The sequence below is a fragment of the Salvelinus sp. IW2-2015 genome, linkage group LG9, assembly GCF_002910315.2.
Source record: "Salvelinus sp. IW2-2015 linkage group LG9, ASM291031v2, whole genome shotgun sequence".
NCBI lineage: Eukaryota > Metazoa > Chordata > Actinopteri > Salmoniformes > Salmonidae > Salvelinus > Salvelinus sp. IW2-2015.
In genome coordinates, this window is record NC_036849.1 from 4,439,419 (window position 1) to 4,463,906 (window position 24,488).

At 47.2% G+C, this 24,488-nt stretch overlaps 1 protein-coding gene across 18 annotated transcripts in view; it reads left to right on the forward strand.

Annotated features, from left to right (window-relative positions):
• Positions 1 to 24,488, forward strand: part of gphna (gephyrin a) — a 118,120-nt gene that overhangs the window by 61,006 nt on the left and 32,626 nt on the right. For 10 of the 18 annotated variants that reach the window (XM_023994021.2, XM_023994025.2, XM_023994023.2 and 7 more), the window contains exons 2-9: positions 4,123 to 4,201; positions 8,994 to 9,051; positions 9,537 to 9,665; positions 10,971 to 11,132; positions 11,704 to 11,877; positions 12,374 to 12,523; positions 13,060 to 13,197; positions 14,055 to 14,189. In XM_023994021.2, the coding sequence (XP_023849789.1) occupies positions 4,123 to 4,201; positions 8,994 to 9,051; positions 9,537 to 9,665; positions 10,971 to 11,132; positions 11,704 to 11,877; positions 12,374 to 12,523; positions 13,060 to 13,197; positions 14,055 to 14,189 (1,025 nt within the window). The remainder of the gene's footprint in view (positions 1 to 4,122; positions 4,202 to 8,993; positions 9,052 to 9,536; positions 9,666 to 10,970; positions 11,133 to 11,703; positions 11,878 to 12,373; positions 12,524 to 13,059; positions 13,198 to 14,054; positions 14,190 to 24,488) is intronic. The other 8 variants (XM_023994029.2, XM_070445102.1, XM_023994031.2 and 5 more) reach the window with 3 other exon arrangements.

The window sequence follows — 24,488 nt, forward strand, 5'->3', positions numbered from 1 at the left end:
GTGACAAATACAATTTGATTTGACTTTGAAAGAAAAAGGTTTTTGATGATGTTTTACTGGAATGGGGACATACGTAAAAGCCAACAAAATAATGTGTGTGTGCGTTACCTAGGCAAGTCGGTTGAGAACAAATTATTATTCACAATGGACTGCCTACCTCGGCCAAACCCGGCACGACGCTGGGCCAAGTTGCACCCCTATGGCACTCCCAGTCACAAGCCGGATGCTGATACAGCCTGGATTCGAACCAGGGACTGTAGGATGCCTCTTTCCTGAGATGCAGTGCCTTAGACTCTGTGTGTGTGTGTTAACTATTTAACTGTACAGAATGCTTAAAAGGATTGCTTACATTTTAAGTATCGCATATTCGGTATCAGGTTTTTTGGTACGTCAAATATCGTATCGGCCAAAAAATGTTCATATCGGCTGCAACTCTACTAAAAAAAACTTGTTTTTTTTGTCATTATGGGGTATTTGTGTGTAGATTGATATCCATTTGGAGAATAATTCTGTAACGTAACAAAATGTGAAAATGGAAAGGGGGTTCTTAATACATTCCCAATTGCACTGTATAAATAGCTTATTCTCTCTCTCTGCTTCTGCTTGTTAAATGGTTATCTGGGAAACGTTACCCGTCTGTACAGGGAGATGCTTTGAAAAGAGAGCTCAGATTAGGGATCTTCTCTCTCGCTCTGTATTCTCCCTTCCTTCGGCTTCCCCCATTTTTTTTTTTTTTTTTTTCTCTTCTCCTCCTCTTTCTGTCCTCGTATTAACTCAACTTCACTCAACTTCCCACGTGTATGTAAACACACACACACACACCACACACACACACACACACACACACACACACACACACAACACAACACACACACACGAGGACGCCACCAGCGTTCTACGCGCTTTGACCATGAGCCTGGGATCAGTGTGTTCCTGTCTCTGATCTTGTACCGTCAGCCCTACGAGGAGCTGACCACACACACGCACGTACTTCCATCTCTCTCCCTCCCGTTTTCTTGCTCCCCGTCTCTTCCTTTCTCTTTCTTCACGTTGCCCTATTTTGCCTGTTCTGTTCTTATCCTTCTCTTCCTTCCTCTCTTTCTGTCTCACTTCCATGGGTTGTTGTGTGTGTGTGTGTGTGTGTGTGTGTGTGTGTGTGTGTGTGTGTGTGTGTGTGGCCTTGCGCGGTTGGTGCGAAAGGCGAGACGGTAAGAGAGAGCACTTTAATTGAGGTGAGAGACAGAAAGGGAAAGGGTTATTGAAGGAATAGATTTGGCCAGGGATATTCAAACGTTTCTTGCCCAGGGACCCATGCTCAGGCAAACTGGGTAGGTATGTAATTCAAAATGAGTTTATTCTGTTATCACTAGCGATATTAATAAAAACATATATTTTATTTTCACCGACCCCTTGCAGTACCTCTGGGGACCCCAGTTTGAATATCCCTGGAATAGGCCTTTGACCTTGTACATCGCTTGGTTTACTCACTCACTCACTCACTCACTCACTCACTCACTCACTCACTCACTCACTCACTCACTCACTCACTCACTCACTCACTCAATCAATCATTACTAGCTTAGTCACTACAGCACTGTCGTGTCCTCGCTCTCTCGCTCTCTCACTCGCTCTCTGTTGCCTGGGGCTGTGGCACAGGGGCGTCTCACCAGAGAGAGCGATACATGATAGGAGAAGAGAGGGAATCTCCCTACCCTCTCACTCTGCTACTGGGCTGTCTGCTCTGACTATTCTACCCTACTCTACTCTATATTGGCTAATCTACCCTCCCGTCTGCAAACAAATATTTTGAACCACGTGGACCTCAGTTAGTGCTCAGAGAGAGAGAGGATGGAGAGGGGTGGAGGAGAGGGAAGGAGATGGTTTATAGTTTTTCCTGACCAAGTTGCCCGACCAGGAAGAATTGTCTCTGGAGCAGCACTCGTCTCTACACCCTCCATGGTATCCCCCTTTGTCTACCCTCCACTCTCTCTCTCTCTGTCTTTACACCCTCCATGGTATCCCCCTCTGTCTACCCTCCACTCTCTCTCTCTCTGTCTCTACACCCTCCATGGTATCCCCCTCTCTCTACCCTCCACTCTCTCTCTCTACACCTCTCTACACCCTCCACTCAAAATTCCACATTCAAATTGAATTCCACATTTTGAAAAATATTCCTTTCATGCCTGTTCCAACTGCAGTCAGATTCTCTCTCGCTCTCTTTCTCGCATTCACTCTTTCCCCGTCTTTCTCATCTCTCTCTCTCTCTCCTCTCCTCTATGTAGAGATCACTCCTGCTGTCTCCTGCAGGGAATCGGCCTATTTATAGATCAAGGGTTAGCAGGGGAGAGAGGGAGGAGAGGGAGAGTAAAAGGGGGAAGAGCGAGCGAAGGAGAGAGAGAGAGTGGGGGGGAAGAGCGAGTAAGAGGGAGTAGTTGGGGTATAGAAGTGGAGAGCGCAGAAAGAGAGAGAAGACATGAGGTTTGGCTATAAGATGGGAGTAAGGGGGTTAGGGGAATGCTGCAATTATGAAGCAAGTGTTTCAACACTCCCTCTGCCGCTCCCTCTCTCTCCTTCCCTACTCTCTCTCCCTCTCTTATTCTCTACTCTCTCCTTCCCTACTCTCTCTCCCTCTCTTATTCCCTACTCTCTCTCCCTCTCTTATTCCCTACTCTCTCTCCCTCTCTTATTCCCTACTCTCTCCTTCCCTACTCTCTCTCCCTCTCTTATTCTCTACTCTCTCCTTCCCTACTCTCTCTTTCTCACTCTATACCTTTGTCTCTCTCTCTCCCTGATGTAGAGTAGAGCGCAGTAGACTATGATTAGAGCCCAGTCAGTGTTGCTGGTTGAAATGTCACTGCTTTATCATGTATTTAATAGGCTATAGGTCAGTTAGCTCCTTTTAATATGGACCACACAGCCATGGTGCCACCACCACCCTGCCACCGCCACCGCCACCACCCTGCCACCGCCACCACACTGCCACCACCGCCACCACACCACCGCCACCACACTGCCGCCACCACACTTGCCCACCGCCACCACACTGTCACCGCCGCCTCCACTGCCACCGCCGCCTCACTGCCACCGCCGCCCTCACGTGCCACCGCCGCCTCACTGCCACCGCCGCCACATGCCAAACACTACCACACTGCCACCACACTGCCACCGCCGCCACCACTGCCACCGCCGCCGACACTTTGCCGCGCCACACTGCCCACAGCCCACACTGCCGCCACACTGCCGCCACACTGCCACCGCCTAACTGCCACCGCCACCACACTGCCGTCACACATGCCGCCACTGCCACCGCCACCACATGCCGCCACCACCGGCACCACACTGCCACCGCCACCACACGCCACCACACTGCCACCACACTGCCGCCGCCACACTGCCGCCGCCAACACTGCCACCGCCACACTGCCACCGCCACCACGCGCCGTCACTGCCACTGCCCCCCACACTGCCACCGCCACCACCACTGCCACCGCCACCACACTGCCGCCGCCACACTGCCGCCGCCACACTGCCACCGCCGCCACACTGCCACCGCCACCACACTGCCACCGCCCACCACACTGCCACCGCCACACTGCACACGCCGCCCACCCACCACCTTGCCACCGCCCCACACTGCCACCGCCACCACACATGCCCGCACCCACACTGCCACCGCCACACTGCCCTTGCCACACTGCCACCGCCGCCACACTGCCGCCACCACACCCTACAGCCAGTCTCTCTTTCTGTCTGTCTCGCTCTCTCTTCTCTTTTTCTCTTCTCTTTTTCTCTCCACGTCTGCACTCTATATTTAGCTCATCCTGTCATCCTTCTCATCTTCAAATCTTCCTCCATGCCTCTTTCTCTCACTTCTCTTCTCTCTCTCGGTCCTGTGAGTGAAGAGTGTTGATGGAGATGTCGCAACAATGTGGACATGTCCACACTTAGTCTGAACCTGAAGATGATGGATGTGTGTTACTTTGTGTTTGTTATACTGTTGTACTACTTACCTAGGCCAGAACTAATGGTTTCTTTCTCCTCTCTTTCTAATCTCCCTCCCTCTCTCTGCCCTCTCTCTCTTTCCCTCTCACTATCTCTCTCCCTCCCACTCTCTATCAACAGTGAGTGACAGCTGCTTCAGGAACCTGGCTGAGGACCGCAGTGGAGTAAACCTTAAAGATCTGGTCCACGACCCGTCACTGTGAGCACACACACACACACACACACTTTTAGACGAGCACACCAGTCATCCAGGTCCTGTTCGAGTAGTGTGTGTGTGCGTGAACCTGCTGGCCTCTCTCCTCCACCACTGCACCATCCTGCTCTGCAGCCTCCTCAGCTCTCCTCTTAGCTTAGATTGTTTCTCACGTAGCACCCTCCTGACAAGCCACTTTCACCAAGGACAGAGGCTCCTCTCCTACTCTCTCTCCCTCTTTCTCTCCCCTTCTCTCTTCATCCATCCGTCTCTCCCTCCCTCCATCCCTCCCTCCCTCAATCCATCTCTGCCTCCCTCCCTCCTTCCCTCTATCCTCTCAGAGTCAGGGGTCAGGCACCAGCGTGTAACGTGCCATTTAAATAATTGATTAATCTCAGTCCAATTATGCTGGTGCCACACTTGATATTTCACAGCGGCAGAAGCGTGTTGCGGAGCGTTGAGACACCAGTGTGTGGTGTGTGTGTGTGTGTGTGGTGTGTTGCAGAGTGTTGAGGCACCAGCGGATGGTTGTGATAGATGACTCCATGACACCTCTCTCATGCCGAGACTGTAATGTAGCGCTGCTAACTAGCCGCCAATCTTGGGCCAGCTAACCGCTGTTTAATGCCTAGACTGAAATGTAGCGCTGCTAGCTAGCCGCTAACCATAAGGCCAGCTAACTGCTGTTTAATGCCTAGACTGAAATGTAGCGCTGCTAGCTAGCCGCTAACCATAAGGCCAGCGTACTGCTGTTTAATGCCTAGACTGAAATGTAGCGCTGCTAGCTAGCCTCTAACCGTGTGACTGTTAAATGCTGGTTAATGCCAACACCAGCTGGGCTTGGGCTGTACGCGAGGCTCTGGCCACTATTAACGCCTGACTACTACATTTTACATTTTAGTAATTTCTCAAACGCTCTTATCCAGCACGACTTACAGGAGCAATTAGGGTTGAGTGCCTTGGTCAAGGGCACATCGGCAGATGTTACCTAGTTGGTTCGGGGATTCTAACCAGCAAACTTTCAGTTACTGGCCCAACACTCCTAAATGCTGGGCTATATGCAAACACACACGGACAGACACAAGCGCACCGCACACATACATTCTGAGGCTGTCAAAGACAATTGTCCATTTACCGCAAAGCTCAGAACAGCAGTGAACGGGAAGAAAGGTCAGTGTAGAGCCATGTCCAGACGTGTTCTGCCCTCTGAACCACAGCCAGGGTTCTCACACACACACACACACACACACACACACACACACACACACACACACACACACACACACACACACACACACACACACACACAGCGTGGCCCCCGGCAGGGGTGACAGTGAGTGACTGTGTGTGACGGCGCGGTGATCAAGGGACAGGATGCTCTGAGTGGCTAATGACTGTTGGCAGGGATGGACAGACTGACAGAGGGGGGGAGAAAAAGAGCGAATGTATGGGGAGGGGAGTTTATACACTATATATACAAAAGTACACTACCTTTCAGAAGTTTGGGCTCACTTAGAAATGTCCTTGTTTTTGAAAGAAAAGCAAATGTTTTGTCCATTAAAATAACATCAAATTGAGCATAAATACAGTATAGACATTGTTAATGTTGTAAATTACTATTGTAGCTGGAAACGGCAGATTTTTTTTTTTTTTAAATGTATGTAATATGTACGCCTATGTAGAGATGCCCATTATCAGCAACCATCACTCCTGTGTTCCAATGGCACGTTGTGTTAGCTAATCCAGGTTTATCACAAGCTCACTGAACTGGACCGCTGAGTGCTGAAGTACGTAGCGTGTTAAAATCGTCTGTCTTCGGTTGCAACACTCATTACTGAGTTCCAAACTGCCTCTGGAAGAAACGTCAGCACAAGAACTGTTCGTCGGGAGCTTCATGAAATGGGTTTCCATGGCCGAGCAGCCGTACACAAGCCTAAGATCACAATGCCAAGCGTTGACTGTAGTGGTGTAAAGCTTGCCGCCATTCTGGAGTAATGAATCACACTTCACCATCTGGCAGTCCGACAGACGAATCTGGGTTCGGCAGATGCCAGGAGAATGCTACCTGCCCGAATGCATAGTGTCAACTGTAAAGTTTGGTGGAGGAGGAATAATGGTCTTGGGCTGTTTTTCATGGTTTGGGCTATGCCTCTCAGTTCCAGTGAAGGGAAATCTTAACGCTACAGCAAACAATTACATTCTAGATGATTCTGTGCTTTCAACTTTGTGGCAACAGTTTGGGGAAGGCCCTTTCTTGTTTCAGCATGGCAATGCCCCCGTGCACAAAGCGAGGTCCATACAGAAATGGTTTGTCGAGATAGGGGTGGAAGAACTTGACTGGCCTGCACAGAGCCCTGACCTCAACCCCATTGAACACCTTTCGGATGAATTGGAAGGCCCGACTGCGAGCCAGGCCTAATCGCCCAACATCAGTGCCCGACCTCACTAATTCTCTTGTGGCTGAAGCGAAGCAAGTCCCCGCAGCAATGTTCCAACGTCTAGTGGAAAGCCTTCCCAGAAGAGTGGAGGCTGTTGTAGCAGCAAAGGAGGGACCAACTCCATATTAATGCCCATGATTTTGGAATGAGATGTTCAATGAGCAGGTGTCCACATACTTTTGGTCATCTAGTGTAGCTGGGGATGTTCCTGATAACACTCCCTTCAACATGTTTCACTTGCTCCCTGTTTCCTGCCAAACTCCTCCCCTCCTTTCCTCAATCCCTCTCTTCCCTCCATCCCTCTCTCCCTCTGTCCTGCTAACCTCATCAGTCCCTCCAGTAAAGGTCTGAGACGTTTGAAGGTGTCGCCGGTCATTTAAGTGATGCTGGCCGTGGCCCCTGACCTTCTGCTTCTCCCTCCATGCCGCTCTCCAGCCTTCCTATATCATTCACATCACACATCACGTCTGAGACGTTTGAAGGTGTCCGAATCAGTGACGCTCGTCGTTTAGTGACGTAATTTTGTATAATGGCCCCTAGGAGCAGTGCTGTCACCTCAGGTGGCTGCTGCAATTAGACAGACAGACAGACGGGGAAAGAGGCGGGAAGGCAGACAGACAGACAGACAGACAGACAGACGTGTCAATGTTACTAATGAGAGCCGATAAGAATAGAGAAGCGATAAATCACACTGACACCGATGACACTTGCCTCTCCTTCACACCAATGACATGGAGCTAGATACCTGGCTCTGCTCCGGACACTGATGGGTTAGGGCCCATCACGAAGGAGGGAGGGAGAGCGAGATGGATGGAGAGGGACAAGTAGAGAGCAATGGGGGGAGAGAGAGGTTAGTTGATGTATGTGTACGTCTGCACATTTGTGAGATTTGTTGAAGTGTAGCTTTTAGCTGGCCTGACCGAGTAGTTAGGGAGACAAGGTGGAGGGAGAATGAGGAAAGAGGGAGGCAGAGAGAGAGAGAGAGAGAGAGAGAGAGAGAGAGAGAGAGAGGGAGGCAGAGAGATCTATTCCACTTGCTTTGGAAATGTAAACATATGTTTTCCAAGCCAATAAAGCTCTTTTAATTGAATTAAATTGATACAGGGACAAAGAGAGAGAGAGAGAGAGAAAGGGAGTAGCAGATTGAGCTTATTAATGGAGCTGTCCTAGAACAGAGCAGATCTGCACAGCTGGGACGCAGCAGCTGTAGACAAGGGCAGGGGTAGTACACACACACACACACACACACACACACACACACACACACACACACACACACACAGAGAAATCGCTCAACCTTATGTAAAAATACAACACAACAAACACACTAATCTCTCTATCCTCCCTCCCTCTTTCTCCCCCTCTTCCCCACTTCTGCCATTACTGCTCTCCAGCCATTCCTAATTGCCTTCTCCTTCTCTATCTCATTAGTTTCTTGTCCTTTCAATCTTCAAGCCTAGAACAATCAGGAGTTTTGGGCAGTAGCATTCACCCAGCCCCTAAAATCATTCAGATCAGGTGGGCATCTTGACTAGGAGCCCTGCTGTTAAAGACAAACAGATGAGATGACAGAACCTTCCCTTTTAAAATCACATTGCTACTGCTAAAAGTGTCATTCCAAGTGTGGGTGGGTGTGGGTGGGTGGGTGGGTGTGTGGGTGTGTGCGCGTCTACTTAGCCCCAGAAGCTCCTCATCCCTACTTAAGATGTGTAGAGTACCTCACCCCAAACACACAACACACAATCCACACACACAACACAAGTGGTTTCCTGGATGAATGAAAACCTGCATTGTGTTGTTTAACACATTCTCATATTCGTATCTCTCAATTTAGTTTCTTTGAATCTGTTGTGACTCACTTTTTTCTGTTGATTTTCATGGTTTTAAAAGACAATTCTATTTTTTGTTGGAGAGTACTAGTGAGGAGAACACTACTGTGTAGTTCTTTCCCAGGTGTGGTAAATAAATGTGCCACTGGTAGGCGCCAGTGGACACGATTTGACTTGAACGAACGGTCTCATGGCATTCTCTCCCCTCAGCTCAGAGAAACACAATCACTCTTAAAAAGAGCGACCACTGACTTCTCTTTAAAGCCTCTGTTATTGGAGAGTCCGTTGTATTTTACCTGCACATACAGATCACTCGTAAGCTCAGAACTTAAGAGTAGGGATTTGTTCAGGATAACCCTTTTTCATCTCTCTCTCGCGCGCACTTACCCTCTTTTGCTACGTATACCTTCACTCCCTGTTTTGTGTTTGCCTTTTTTCTCTACCCCCTTCCCCTCGCTTTCTGTCTCTAGTGAGTTCGTGAAGTCTGAATATGAACTAACTATGTTGTTTTTTTGTGCTTTTCATCCACAGGCTCGGAGGCATCATATCTTCCTACAAAATAGTCCCAGATGAGATCGACGAGATTAAGGTGAAGATCTCCTCCCTCCTTTATTTATCTCTGTCTTTACAGCCCTCCCTCTCTCTCTCTCTCCCCCCTTTAGCTGCATGCTACATGCTGCCCACTAGAGCCCACCTCAGGCTGTAGTTCAAAGGTGACACCATTTTGGATTCTCACATGTATTCTCTCTCACTACATGAAACACCCATCTTGGAAAAACAGTTGTTCCACACAATGGGTGCATCTCAATTGTCTTTCAATGATGCCTCGCATCCTCTCTCTCCGTGCCTCCTTCTCAAAACACAGAGGTCTGATCTTCTCCCATGCGTTTTGAGAAAGAGAAGGGAGGACGCGAGGAATCAAGGAAAGACGATTTGAGATTCACCCAGTGCTTTAGAGATCCACCCGCCTCTGTTGTCTGTATGATTGACACTGCTTCCAGCCAATAGGGTGGTCATTTCTGTGATTTACGCTGCTCCCAGCCAATAGCCTGTCTCTCTTCTCTGTTTCCTCAGGAGACATTGGTGGACTGGTGTGATGAGAAGGAGCTGAACCTGATCCTGACCACAGGAGGTACAGGCTTCGCCCCTCGTGATGTCACTCCCGAGGTACATGGGGACCCCAAAGTTTGTGTTTGTGTCCATGTGAGTGTGGATGAGTGTCGACCCTAGATGTAGTGTAAGCCGATGTAGCTGTGATTGCACGCGTGTGTGTTGGTTGGCACCTGCATGCATGGTCAGCGTGCATGTTTATGTGTGTATTGTGTTTGTCAAACCGTAGATTGTCTTTGTGCTTTTTTATGCTTTGTCAGGTTTGTCACATTACAGATAAATGAAACATTTTCTTTCATTCTGTTATAATTTCATATGATACATCTTGCATATTTTGGAAATGTGTGTATGAGTGTCATATTTTCTGGTTGTTGTGTTGAATTCCTTTTTTATTGCCTGTGTGTGCTGTGGGGTGAGTGGCCGTGTGGTGTGTGTGTGTGCGTTGTTGTGTGTGTGTCGTGTGGTGTGTTGTTGATGTGTGTGTGTCGTGTTGTGCTGTAGATTATGAGTGTCAACGTGTGTTGTGGTTGTGTGTGAGAGATAGAGATGGCGAAAAGCCGCGGATTTACATACTGGCTGTGAATGTGTTTCTCTCTCTCCTCTCTTTCTTTGATCGCTCCTCCTCTCCTTCCTCTACTAATGTGCATGTTTGACGTGTCATTCAACTCGAGGGCACACAACGTCACTATTCTTAATTCAATTCCCCCCCCCCCGCTGGGATGAACGAAAGGGGCTGCCAGAGGGCATTTCTCCCTAGGGGATTGAGGGGTTAACAGGGAGTTACACACACACACACACACACACACACACAGGTGAGGGGGTTTGAGCTAAAGAAAGAAACATCTAAAGATGCCAACATGCTATCTGCCTGTTTGTCTGTGGCTCCTGCTCATTGGAGTAGCTACCCCAATCACAAGGGTGTTAGCAGTGGATGTGGCAGTTGTATACTTAAGCAATAAGGTACGAGGGAGTGTGGTATATGGCCAATATACCACGGCTAAGGGCCGTTCTTATGCACAACTCAAAACGGAATGCCTGGATACACCCCTTAGCCGTGGTATATTGGACATATACCCCTGAGGTGCCTTATTGGTATTATAAACTGGTTACCAACGTAATTAGAGCAGTAAAAAGACATGTTTTGTCAAACCCGTGGTATACGGTCTGATATACCACGGCTGTCAGCCAATCAGCATTCAGGGCTCAAAGCACCCAGTTTATAATACAGTAGATTAAGCAGTAGCTGTTGCCTGTTGCTAACCCTGCTATACTGTAGGGGCACGTTATGTGGAGTGTAGGCAGGTGATGACAACTGTACTACGCACTGTCTGTGCCGTAAAGTCATTATGTGCCCCCGCTCCCGCTCTCTCCGTCCCTTGCTCCCTCCCCATGCCGCAGGCCACCAGAGAGGTGATAGAGCGCGAGGCCCCAGGGATGGCGCTGGCTATGCTGATGGGCTCCCTTCAGGTCACACCTCTGGGCATGCTCTCCAGGCCTGTCTGTGGAATCCGAGGGAAAACCCTCATCATCAACCTACCTGGCAGCAAGAAGGGCTCACAGGTAAGATCTGATGTGTGCGCGTTCAAAGTTTTAGTTGTCACATGAACAAGTACGGCGAAAGGCTTAACTTGCAAGCCCAACCCAACAGTTCGGTATTCAATAACAACAAGTATAAGAAATAAGAGGAGAAGCTATGTACAGGGTCAGTACCAAATGTGCAGGGATACTGAGGTAGATATGTGCAGAGATAAGGAGAAAGTGACTGGTAACAGGATAAATAATAATCCTAGTTATGTCAACGGCGTAAGTGGTGGGTGGTGTGTGTGTGTGTGTGCGCGCGCGTAGTGTGTGTGTGTGCGTAGTGATTGTGTGTGTGCGCAAGAGTGTCAGTGTAGGTGTGATGGGTGGATATACATGTAAAAAGGGCTGAAAAGTGACTGGTAGCAGGAATATATAAATACTATACTAATGGTAATATATATGTAAACAGGAGTATGCGCACGAGTGTGTGTATGTCTGTGTCCCTCTGAGTGTGTGTGTCTTTGTGTGTGTTTGCGCCCGTGCAATACCCCTGCTGTGTATTACTCTCCCTGACCCCTAACCTCTGACCCCTAACTCTCTCCTCCTACAGGAGTGTTTCCAGTTCATCCTGCCCGCTCTGCCCCACGCCATTGACCTGCTGCGTGACGCGGTGGTGAAGGTGAAGGAGGTTCACGATGCCCTGGAGGACCTGCCCTCACCCCCGCCGCCCCTCTCCCCGCCCCTCACCCTCAACAGCGTCGCCTGCACCCAGACAGAGGAGAAGGTGACACTCTTTAGCTCTTCTGTGTTTTTTACATTTATTTCACGGTGGAATAAAGGGGTAGGGAGAAGGAGGGCGGGATAGAGAGAGATTGTTGTGTTGTATTTTTTACAAGGTTTAGAGGTTTTTGTGTGTGTGTGTGTGTGTGTGTGTGTGTGTGTGTGTGTGTGTGTGTAAGAGGGTGACATAACCATCCCACACTTGAGAATACAGGTGCTTGGCTACCGTATGTTAAAAGGTCCACGAAAGGGGACACCTGAAATATTGCTGTGCCCGAGTGCTTTATTCCTGCCCGATAATCACAGCGTTTTCACTTCACAGAAGACTTTGTAGCAGTACTTCTTTTTGATCGTTATATAGCTGCTGTTACAACGTTTACCATGCTACTGTAATGGTCTTATCAATTGTTTTGATGTTTATTTTATGAAGTACTGCACCTTAAATTGTGGTTGTTCTGCATGAGCTGTTCTTTACTAATGAAGTGTATTATTACTCTAAGGGTGTGCAGTGTGAGGATGACGAAGAGGAGAAGATGAAGGACATCGGGGCGGCGTCCACCGAGGACCACCACCACACCCACTCCCACCACCGCCACTCCCATTCCCACGGACACAACTCGCACATCACCGCCGCCGCCATCGCCGCCAAGGTAAACACATTGTGAACACGGTGTGATAATGTGCTCTGCTGGTGGCTATGAATGTTACATGAAGCACTCTGGGGTAGTGGTAGGAGAAGCCCTGTATCTTAGTTCATTATATTATGATTAGTGGCATGGTCAGTATCTCATATCTTAAAGGCCATCGGAATGAATCATGATGATTTGAAACGGAGGAGGTTAAGCACAAAAAGAGGGATCGACGGAGGAGGGAGGGAGGGAGTGATGGGGAACGGGGTGAGTTGGAGGTGAAGAGGAGAAGAGAGAGGGCTGAGGGAAGGATTTGTGAGGAGGAGAGGGAGTTGAAGCTCGTTAAATGCATGTATTGTCTGTTCCATTATTATCCCCTGTCCCTGCTCACTCCATTACTGTGTTGATCCATCACCATTGTGATGTTGGGATACGTCACTCATAAATCCACGTCTAAATGTGTGTGTGTTTTGTACGCATGTGTGTATTTGCCTGATTTGTGTGTTCATGTTGTTGTCCCATCCTGTGTTTACCCCGTGTACCATATCCATCATCAGAAGGGGAAGCCCCAGCAGCACCATAACCATGCTGTTGTCATGGCAAAAGGTAGCCACTATCTACCTGGCCTGCTATCTGACCTCCCCCCAGCCCCACGTAATTTCACCTGCTTCTGCTCTGGAGACCAGCCGGGAACGGTAAGACCCCTCAGAACCGCCCACCCACCCTCATGTCACACGTCACCCCTACATCACATACCGGTGTACTCTGCACGTCACCTCTTCCATTATGCCTTCCCTGCAAACGCCATAGATGAATCTCAAAAGTGCTCGATCCCGTCCTCTCTCCACCGCCTTCACAGATCCGAGGAGGGGAATCTTGGGAGGGGAGAACGAGAGGAATCGAGGAGGGACTTTTGAGGTTCACCCCGTCTTGTGTAGGTCATGACGTGTGGTGTATCGCTAGGTGGAGCCAAGGCAATGTTATTGGCGCACGCTGGGTTAGCCTGTGTTGCTAATTAGCCGAGTGGGGTTCAGTGCTGGGCTGCCAGTAAAGCTTATTGTCTTAATTAGCGCATCGCTAAGCCCATAGCGCTCCAATGGAAACCCCCTGTAAATCCCACTGGCCCTCCCAGGGCCCGTTAGCACTGCTCGAATGAGCCGCACGGATCAGTCGCAGATCCACACATCCACAGCAGCAGCCCTGGGGGGAAACTGTGGGCCTGCCAGGCCTGTTTGTCTCCTCACAGGCTCACAGTGTGTCTGGATCTACACACGCGCACACACAGGGTTTAACATGCTTCTGGGGCATTTGTCTACTGATGCTTCTAATGTAAATCATGTTGTTACACTTATTAGAAACGTCTGACTTGCCAATTGGGAAAACAGATGATCTGGAGTCACCAAAAAACGTGGACTGACTGACCAATCGGTGTGTGCTTTCGAGATGTCTTGTCTCTGTGTATAGTAGAGATCCCAGTGCTGTTTGTGCACACAGCTTTCCTCTCTGCCTATGTGTAGGAGTCGCAATAACGGGCTATAACTTCTCTCCATAGATCCCAGACAGCATCATCTCCAGGGGTGTACAGGTTCTTCCCAGAGACACAGCCTCTCTGAGCACCACACCCTCTGAGTCGCCACGCGCCCAGGCCACCTCGCGCCTCTCCACCGCCTCCTGCCCCACACCCAAAGTAAGACACTTCCTGTGCCCTATACTTACACCTACCCCACTGCCCATCCATCTGTCCCTCCTGTACCCTATACTCACCCAGCCTCACCCAGTCCTGTCACCTCCTAACTCCCTCCACCTCGCTGCCTCCCCCTCGCTCTGTCCCACCAATGCTGGGAGGTGAAGGCATATTGCTCCTCAACTCCCTCCCTCTCCTCCATGGTTTTAGAGGAGGTCCTCTATTGGATCCCTATGGTTCCGTAACTCTGAGATCATGTCCAGAATGTTGTCTGTTGATTGGTTGGAATTATAGGCTCCTCCCCTTGACCTCAATTCCATCCTATCCCCATGCTTCGCTTTAAAATGCTAACGTTTCATTTCTTGACCGTAGAAACGTCCTGCGATTGGTCAGATCAATGACCTCTGCTGGACTGTCCCATTTAATGATTTGATGGACAGGTGTCATGTCTATCTGTGTCAAACTGCACTGTGACTCTGTGGAAACAAAGAAACCAACCAAAGACTTGACATGCATGTTGCTGCTGCTGTTTTCATGTCCTAACGCTAACCCCCCCAGTTGAGGTGCCTTGCCTAGGTAATACGTGATCTAAACTCTTCCTTTGTGTTTCCAGTGATGATTAATGACTTTATATTGGGCTGCGTTTTGGTTCAGGTGTTTCTGGGTCTTGTGTAAAGTGATCTAAACTAAGTCGACGTGATCTGACTCATTACTCACCGTGTTTGTAGTGATAATGAATGGGCTTAATGTGTATAGTGCTCTGACTCTGGGGGAGTTGCTACTTCAGGGGTTTTGGGGTTTGTCTGAGTTGCTGTGATTAGAAAAGATGCCTGTGTTCTGTCCCTCACAATGTTGCTGAGCTAAAAGAGAGGACGAGGGATAGGGGGGGTGTAACTTGACTAGATCAGACTGGTTGGCAGACTTTGTCTTTCAGCACTAAGCCTGTTCTCATCATGTTTTTTAACTGGTAGGCCTGTTCTGTGGATGATTGTGGCTTGCCAGCCACTGTGAGCATACTTTCATCCCCTTATAGTGCTTTGATCGTAAGGCAATGGGACAGAGAGTCTGGCTTGAGCTTGTGTTGCGTTTGTCATCCACCTGGTGAGGTGGGGGGGGGGGTTCCTAGGGAAAGGCTCTATCAAGCAAGGGGAGCTTCTCTTTTTAGTGGTTTGTTTCTGTGCTTGCTGTCATGTTTCTTTCAGAGTGCCCTTCCCCTCTCCGTCACAGCCCCATAAGGCCGCATCAACTGGGTAAGAAAGAGTGTGTGTGTGTGCTTGCAACAAGATCTCATAGTTTCCCTTCGAAATTCGACGTATTATAGATGAATGTCTATTTTTGACGCATTCATTCTTTGTGGTTTCAGGGTTAATTCTGCGTGGTTACAGGGTTAAAACAGAAACGACTCAAAGGGTTAAGTTTAGGTATTAATTCTGAGTGGTTAAGGTTATTGATATGGCTTGGGGAAGGCTTAAAACAAACTAACTTAAAACGACTATTACCATCAGGTATCATCAGTATTCTCGCGGCTCGCTAAAGCAGTGGTCTAAGCAGCGCACTCCGGCTCCGAGCATCACGAGTTTACTCCCAAGTGTTGGACAATATATATATTTTTTAGGTAAACGCCAAGGAAGGCATATATCGACTTTCTCAGGACCTTTTCAAACGTCCGAGATCGCAGTGAGTTTCTAGTGATCAATCTGGTGTGTGTGTGTGTGTGTGTGTGTGTGTGTTTGTACCCTATGCAAAGCAGTCCTCAACCTGCATCAATAATCCCTATAAATGTAAATGAAGTGCAGTTGTTGATTGAGCCGATGCAGATAGGCAGAAGCATAGAGAGGCAGAGACTGAGAGAGCTATGCAGCACCAGGCTGCATCAACAGTCTAAGCCATAGTGTGTCGTGGACAGAATTCTTATGTTCTCCACAGCACCCTCTGTTGGGGAAAGTGTGTACTGTACCCTGTGGTATAGACGGGTTGGTTGTTTAGCAACAAAACCGATGTGTGTGCAACTATGGGGCAAAACAGACGGCGTTGGCTTAGATAGTTTACATATTGTCAACAATGTTTAGTCTCCAAATGTTTATGGAAAACGTAAGTGCACAATGAGCCCTTGTCTCTCAAAATACATTGTTACATTTGTGGGTTAGCTAGCTAGTGAATTATTTATTAGCATTGACATTAATTTTTGTAATTTTTTTATTTCACCTTTATTTAACCAGGTAGGCTAGTTGAGAACAAGTTCTCATTTACAACTGTGACCTGGCCAAGATAAAGCAAAGCAGTGCGACAACAACACAGAGTTACACATGGAATTAACAAACATACATTTTACATTTACATTTACATTTAAGTCATTTAGCAGACGCTCTTATCCAGAGCGACTTACAAATTGGTGCATTCACCTTATGACATCCAGTGGAACAGCCACTTTACAATAGTGCATCTAAATCTTTTAAGGGGGGGGGGGGTGAGAAGGATTACTTTATCCTATCCTAGGTATTCCTTAAAGAGGTGGGGTTTCAGGTGTCTCCGGAAGGTGGTGATTGACTCCGCTGTCCTGGCGTCGTGAGGGAGTTTGTTCCACCATTGGGGGGCCAGAGCAGCGAACAGTTTTGACTGGGCTGAGCGGGAACTGTACTTCCTCAGTGGTAGGGAGGCGAGCAGGCCAGAGGTGGATGAACGCAGTGCCCTTGTTTGGGTGTAGGGCCTGATCAGAGCCTGGAGGTACTGAGGTGCCGTTCCCCTCACAGCTCCGTAGGCAAGCACCATGGTCTTGTAGCGGATGCGAGCTTCAACTGGAAGCCAGTGGAGAGAGCGGAGGAGCGGGGTGACGTGAGAGAACTTGGGAAGGTTGAACACCAGACGGGCTGCGGCGTTCTGGATGAGTTGTAGGGGTTTAATGGCACAGGCAGGGAGCCCAGCCAACAGCGAGTTGCAGTAATCCAGACGGGAGATGACAAGTGCCTGGATTAGGACCTGCGCCGCTTCCTGTGTGAGGCAGGGTCGTACTCTGCGGATGTTGTAGAGCATGAACCTACAGGAACGGGCCACCGCCTTGATGTTAGTTGAGAACGACAGGGTGTTGTCCAGGATCACGCCAAGGTTCTTAGCGCTCTGGGAGGAGGACACAATGGAGTTGTCAACCGTGATGGCGAGATCATGGAACGGGCAGTCCTTCCCCGGGAGGAAGAGCAGCTCCGTCTTGCCGAGGTTCAGCTTGAGGTGGTGATCCGTCATCCACACTGATATGTCTGCCAGACATGCAGAGATGCGATTCGCCACCTGGTCATCAGAAGGGGGAAAGACAGTCAATAATACAATAGAGAAAGTCTATATGCAGTGTGTGCAAATGAGGTAGGATAAGGGGGTGAGGCAATAAATAGGACATAGTGGTGAAATTATTACGGTATGGCAAATTAAACACTGGAGTGATAGATGTGCAGAAGATGATTATGCAAGTAGCGGTACTGGGGTGCAAAGGAGCAAAATAAATAACAATATGGTGATGAGGTAGTTGGATTGGCTATTTACAGATGGGCTATGTACAGGTGCAGTGATCTGTGAGCTGCTCTGACAGCTGGTGCTTAAAGGTAGCGAGGGAGATATGGGTCTCCAGCTTCAGTGATTTTTGCAGTTCGTTCTAGTCATTGGCAGCAGAGAACTGGAAGGAAAGGCGACCAAAGGAGGAATTGGCTTTGGGGGTGACCAGTGAAATATACCTGCTGGAGTGCGTGCTACGGGTGGGTGCTGCTATGGTGACCAGTGAGCTGAGATAAGGCGGGGCTTTACCTAGCAACGACTTATAGATGACCTGGAGCCAGTGGGTTTGGCGACGAATATGAAGTGAGGGCCAGCCAACGAGAGCATACAGGTCGCAGTGGTGGGTAGTATATGGGGCTTTGGTGACAAAACGGATGGCACTGTGATAGACTGCATCCAATTTGCTGAGTAGAGTGTTGGAGGCTATTTTGTAAATGACATCGCCGAAGTCAAGGATCGTCCAGATTGTCTAGCCCTGCTGATTTGTAGGGGTCCAGATTTTGTGACAGTGTTTCCTAGCCTCAGTGCAGTTGGGAGGAGGTGCTCTTATTCTCCATGGACTTTACAGTGTCTCAGAATTTTTGGGAGTTAGTGCTACAGGATGCAAATTTCTGTTTGAAAGTGCTAGCCCTTGCTTTCCTAACTGCCTGTGTATATTGGTTCCTAACTTCCCTGAATAGGTGCATATCGCGGGGGCTATTCGATGCTAATGCAGTACACCACAGGATGTTTTTGTGCTGGTCAAGGGCAGTCAGGTCTGGAGTGAACCAAGGGCTATATCTGTTCCTGGTTCAATTTTTTTTTGAACGGGGCATGCTTATTTAAGATGGTGAGGAAAGCACTTTTAAAGAATAACCAGGTATCCTCTACTGACGGGATGAGGTCAATATCATTCCAGGATACCTGGGCCAGGTCGATTAGAAAGGCCTGCTCGCTGAAGTGTTTTAGGGAGCGTTTGACAGTGATGAGGGGTGGTCGTTTGACCATGGACCCATTACGGACGCAGGCAATGAGGCAGTGATCGCTGAGATCCTGGTTGAAGACAGCAGAGGTGTATTTGGAGGGCAGGTTGGTTAGGATGATACCTACGAGGGTGCCCGTGTTTATGCATTTGGAGTTGTACCTGGTGGGTTCATTGTTCATTTGTGTGAGATTGAGAGCATCAAGCTTAGATTGTAGGATGGCCGGGGTGTTAAGCATGTCCCAGTTTAGGTCACCTAGTAGCACGAGCTCTGAAGATAGATGGGGGGCAATGAATTTGCATATGGTGTCCAGGGCACAGCTGGGGGCAGAAGGTGTTCTATAGCAAGCGGCAACGGTAAGAGACTTGTTTCTGGAGAGGAGGATTTTTAAAAGTAGAAGCTCAAATTGTTTGGGCACAGACCTGGATATTAAGACAGAACTCTGCAGGCTATCCCTGCAGTAGATTGCAACTCCGCCCCCTTTGGCAGTTCTATCTTGTCGGAAAATGTTATAGTTAGGGATGGACATTTCAGGGTTTTTGGTGGTCTTCCTAAGCCAGGATTCAGACACTGCTAGGACATCCGGGTTGGCAGAGTTTGCTAGGGCAGTGAATAAAACAAACTTACGGAGGAGGCTGTGACGATGAAAGAGATATTGTCTCTAGAAATATAATTTAAACCAGGTAATGTCACCGCATGTGTGGGAGGTGGAACTAAAGTGTTAACTAAGTCGTATTGAGCAGGGCTAGAGGCTCTACAGTGAAATAAGGAAATTATTACTAACCAAAACAGCAATTGCCAAGTGATCATAGGAGTTCAATGAATCCCAGAACAAAAGCAAAGGACCCTGTGAAGATGCTGGAGGAAACGGGTACAAAAGTATCTATATCCACAGTAAAACGAGACCTATATTGACATAACCTGAAAGGCAGCTGAGCAAGGAAGAAGCCACTGCTCCAAAACCGTCATTTAAAAACGACAGACTATGGTTTGCAACTGCACATGGGTCAAAGATCGTACTTTCTGGAGAAATGTCCTCTGATCTGATGAAACAAAAATAGAACTGTTTGGCCATAATGACCATCGTTACGTTTGGTGGAAAAATGGGGAGACTTGCAAGCCGAAGAACACCATCCCAACAGTGAATCACAGGGGTGGCAGCATCATGTTGTGGGGGTGCTTTGCTGCAGGAGGGTCTGGTGCAGTTCACAAAATAGATGGCTTCATGTGGAGGGAAATTATGTGGATATATTGAAGCAACATCTCAAGACATCAGTCAGGAAGTTAAAGTTTGGTTGCAAATGGGTCTCCCAAATGGACAATGACCCCAAGCACACTTCCAAAGTTGTGGCACAATGGCTTAAGGACAACAAAGTCAAGGTATTGGAGTAGCCATCACAAAGCCCTGACCTCAATCCCATAGAAAATTTGTGGGCAGAACTGAAAACGTGTGTGCGAGTAAGGAGGCCTACAAAACTGACTCAGTTGCACCAGCTCTGTCAGAAGGAATGGGCCAAAATTCACCCAACTTATTGTGGGAAGCTTGTGGAAGGCTACCCAAAATGTTTGACCCAAGTTAAACAATTTAAAAAGCAGCTACCAAATACTAATTGAGTGTATGTAAACTTCTGACCCAATGGAATGTGATGAAAGAAATAAAAGCTGAAATAAATCATTCTCTCTACTATTATTCTGACATTTCCATTCTTAAAATAAAGTGTTGATCCTAATTGACCTAAAACATGGAATTATTACGAGGATTAAATGTCAGGAATTGTGAAACTGATCTTAAATGTATTTGGCTAAGGGTATGTAAACTTCCGACTTCAACTGTGATAGTATGTATAAACAATCTCAAAAAAAATGAAACGTCCTCTCACTGTCAACTGCATTTATTTTCAGCAAATTTAACTGTTTAAATATTGTATGAACATGAGATTAATCAACTGAGACAAACTGAACAAGGTCCACAGACATGTAACATAAATTTAATAATGTGTCCCTTAACAAAGGGGAGTCAAAATCAAAAGTAACAGTCAGTATCTGCGTGCCACCAGCTGCATTAAGTACTGCAGTGCATCTCTCCTCATGGACTGCACCAGATTTGCAGGTTCTTGCTGTGAGATGTACCCTGCTCTTCCACCAAGGCACCTGCAAGTTCCTGGACATTTCTGGGGGGAATGCCCTAGCCCTCACCCTCCACTAACAGGTCCCAGACGTGCTCAAAGGATTGAGATCCGGGCTCTTCGCTGGCCATGGCAGAACACTGACATTCCTGTCTTGCAGGAAATCACGCACAGAACGAGCAGTATGGCTGGTGGCATTGTCATGTCAGGATGAGCCTGCAGGAAGGGTACCACATGAGGGAGGAGGATGTCTTCCCTGTAACACACAGTGTTGATATTGCCTGCAATGACAACAAGCTCAGTCCGATGATGCTGTGACACACCGCCCCAGACCATGACGGACCCTCCACCTCCAAATCAATCCTGCTCCAGATTACAGGCCTCGGTGTAACGCTCATTCCTTCAATGATAAACGCGAACCAGACCATCACCCCCTGTGAGACAAAACCGCGACTCGTCAGTGAAGAGCACTTTTTGCCAGTCCTGTCTGGTCCAGCGACGGTGGATTTGTGCCCATAGGCAATGTTGTTGCCGGTGATGTCTGGTGAGGACCTGCCTTACAACAGGCCTACAAGCCCTCAGTCCAGCCTCTCCCAGCCTATTGCGGAAAGTCTGAGCACTGATGGAGGGATTGTGCGTTCCTGGTGTTACTCGGGCAGTTGTTGTTGCCATCCTGTACCTGTCCCGCAGTTGTGATGTTCAAATGTACCGATTCTGTGCAGGTGTTGTTACGTGGTCTGCCACTGCGAGGACGATCAGCTGTCCGTCCTGTCTCCCTGTAGTGCCGTCTTAGGCGTGTCACAGTACGGACATTGCAATATATTGCCATGGCCACATCTGCAGTTCTCATGCCTCCTTGCAGCATACCTAAGGCACGTTCACGCAGATGAGCAGGGACCCTGGGCATCTTTCTTTTGGTGTTTTTTAGAATCATTAGAAAGGCCTCTATTGTCCTAAGTTTTCATTACTGTGACCTTAATTGCCTACCGTCTGTAAGCTGTTAGTGTCTTAACGACCGTTCCACTTGTGCATGTAAATTAATTGTTTATGGTTCATTGAACACGCATGGGAAACAGTGTTTAAACCCTTTACAATGTTGATCTTTGGTTGATCTTTGGAATTTATTTGGATTTTTAAGAATTATCTTTGAAAGACAGGGTCCTGAAAAAGGGACATTTCTTTTTTTGCTGAGTTTATGTACACAGTACCAGTCAAATGTTTGGACACAGCTACTCATTCCATGGTTTTTCTTATTGTTTTACTCTTTTCTACATTGAAGAATAATAGTGAAGACAAACTATGAAATAACACACGTGGAATCATGTAGTAACCAGAAAAGTGTTAAACAAAGCTTCATGAGGTAGTCACCTGGAATGCATTTCAATTAACAGGTGTGCCTTGTTAAAAGTTAAGCAAATGATAGTCCCACTAAGCGAAAACTAGATGGAATGGCGTATCACTGCAGAATGCTGTGGTAGCCATGATGGTTAAGTGTGCCTTTAATTCTAAATAAATCACGACAGTGTCTTTAGCAAAGCACCATCACACCTCCTCCTCCTCCGTGCTTCTCGGTGGGAACCACACATCCGGAGATCATCCGTTCACATACTCTGCATCTCACAAAGACACGGCTGTTGGAACCAAAAATCTCAAATTTAGACTCATTAGACCAAATTAGTTTCTTTGCAGCAATTCCACCAAGAAGGCCTGATTCACACGGTCTCTGAACAGTTGATGTTGAGATGTGTCTGTTACTTGAACTCTGAAGCATTTATTTGGGCTGCAATTTCTGAGGCTGGTAACTAATGAACTTATCCTCTGCAGCAGAGGTAACTCTGGGTCTTCCTTTCCTGTGGCGGTCCTCATGAGAGCCAGTTTCATCATAGCGCTTGATGGTTTTTACGACTGCACTTGAAGAAACTTTCAAAGTTCCTGACATTTTCTGCATTGACTGACCTTCATGTCTTAAAGTAATGATGGACTGTTATTTCTCTTTGCTTATTTGAGCTGTTCTTGTCATAATATGAACTTGGTATTTTACCAAATAAGGCTATCTTTTGTATACACCCCTACCTTGTCATAACACAACGGATTGGCTCAAACTCATTAAGAAGGAAAGATATTCCACAAATTAACTTTTAACAAGGCACACCTGTTAAATGAAATCCATTCCAGGTGACTATCTCATGAAGCTGGTTGAGAGATTACCAAGAGTGTGCAAAGCTGTCATCAAGGCAAAGCGTGGCTACTTTGAACAATATAAAATATATTTCGATTTATTTTGGTTACTACATGATTCCATGTGTTATTTAATAGTTTTGATGTCTTCAATATTATTCTACAATGTAGAAAATAGTAAAAAGTAAAGAAAACCCCTTTAATGAGTGCGTGTGTCCAAACCTTTGACTGACACTGTATTTATACCCTTTGACTTATTGCACATTGAGTTTATGTTACAGCCTGAATTGAAACTCGATTCAATAGATTTCTTTCTATTTTTATTCACACCCCTGAGTGAAAACTTTGTAGAAGCACCTTTGGTAGCGATCACAGCTGTGAGTCTTTCTGGGTAAGTGTCTAAGGGCGTTCCACACCTGGATTGTAGAACATTGCCTATTGTTCTTTTCAAAATTCTTCAAGCTTCTGTCAAATTGGTTGTTGATCTTTGCTAGAAAACCATTTGTAGTTCTTGCCTTAGATTTTCAAGTAGATTTAATTCAAAACTGTAACTTGGCCTCTCAGGAACAATCACAGGCATCCTTTTTTTGCTTATTTCTTTATATATTTTTTATTCCTTCTTTTTTAGCCAGGTAAAGACTTTTTTATATGCAGTTGATGTCGGGAGTTTATATACACCTGAGACAAATACATTTAAACTCAGTTTTCCTGACATTTAATCACGGTAAAAATGCCCCGTCTTAGGTCAGTTAGGATCACCACTTTATTTTAGGAATGTGAAATGTCAGAATAATAGTAAAATAAAGTGCTGATCCTAACTGACCTAATAAATATATATATATATATATATATACACTATACTTTCAGTGAAGCCGCTCAACAACTACATCACATTAGTCATCGAACAGACTCAAGGGCACGTCGACAGCTCTCCCACAAGGTCACAAACGGGGACCCGAACCAGCGACCCATCAGCCACCGGCCCACGCTCCCAACCGCCAGGCCACTAGCCTTTCAAGAACCCCCCCCCCCCAGAGAGACAAAGGAAAACAGAAAACAACAATGCAAAACAAAAGACATCAAGTACAACAAAAATCATAACAGCAAAGCAAACTGAATATGTGCATGTATGCACTATTTGTGTGTGTGTGTGTGTTTGTCCATGTATATGCACATGTGTTTGTGTGTGTATATACACTGCTCAAAAAAATAAAGGGAACACTAAAATAACACATCCTAGATCTGAATGAATGAAATATTCTTATTAAATACTTTTTTCTTTACATAGTGAATGTGCTGAAACAAAATCACACAAAAATTATCAATGGAAATCAAATTTATCAACCCATGGAGGTCTGGATTTGGAGTCACACTCAAAATTAAAGTGGAAAACACACTACAGGCTGATCCACTTTGATGTAATGTCCTTAAAACAAGTCAAAATGAGGCTCAGTAGTGTGTGTGGCCTCCACGTGCTGTTATGACCTCCCTACAAC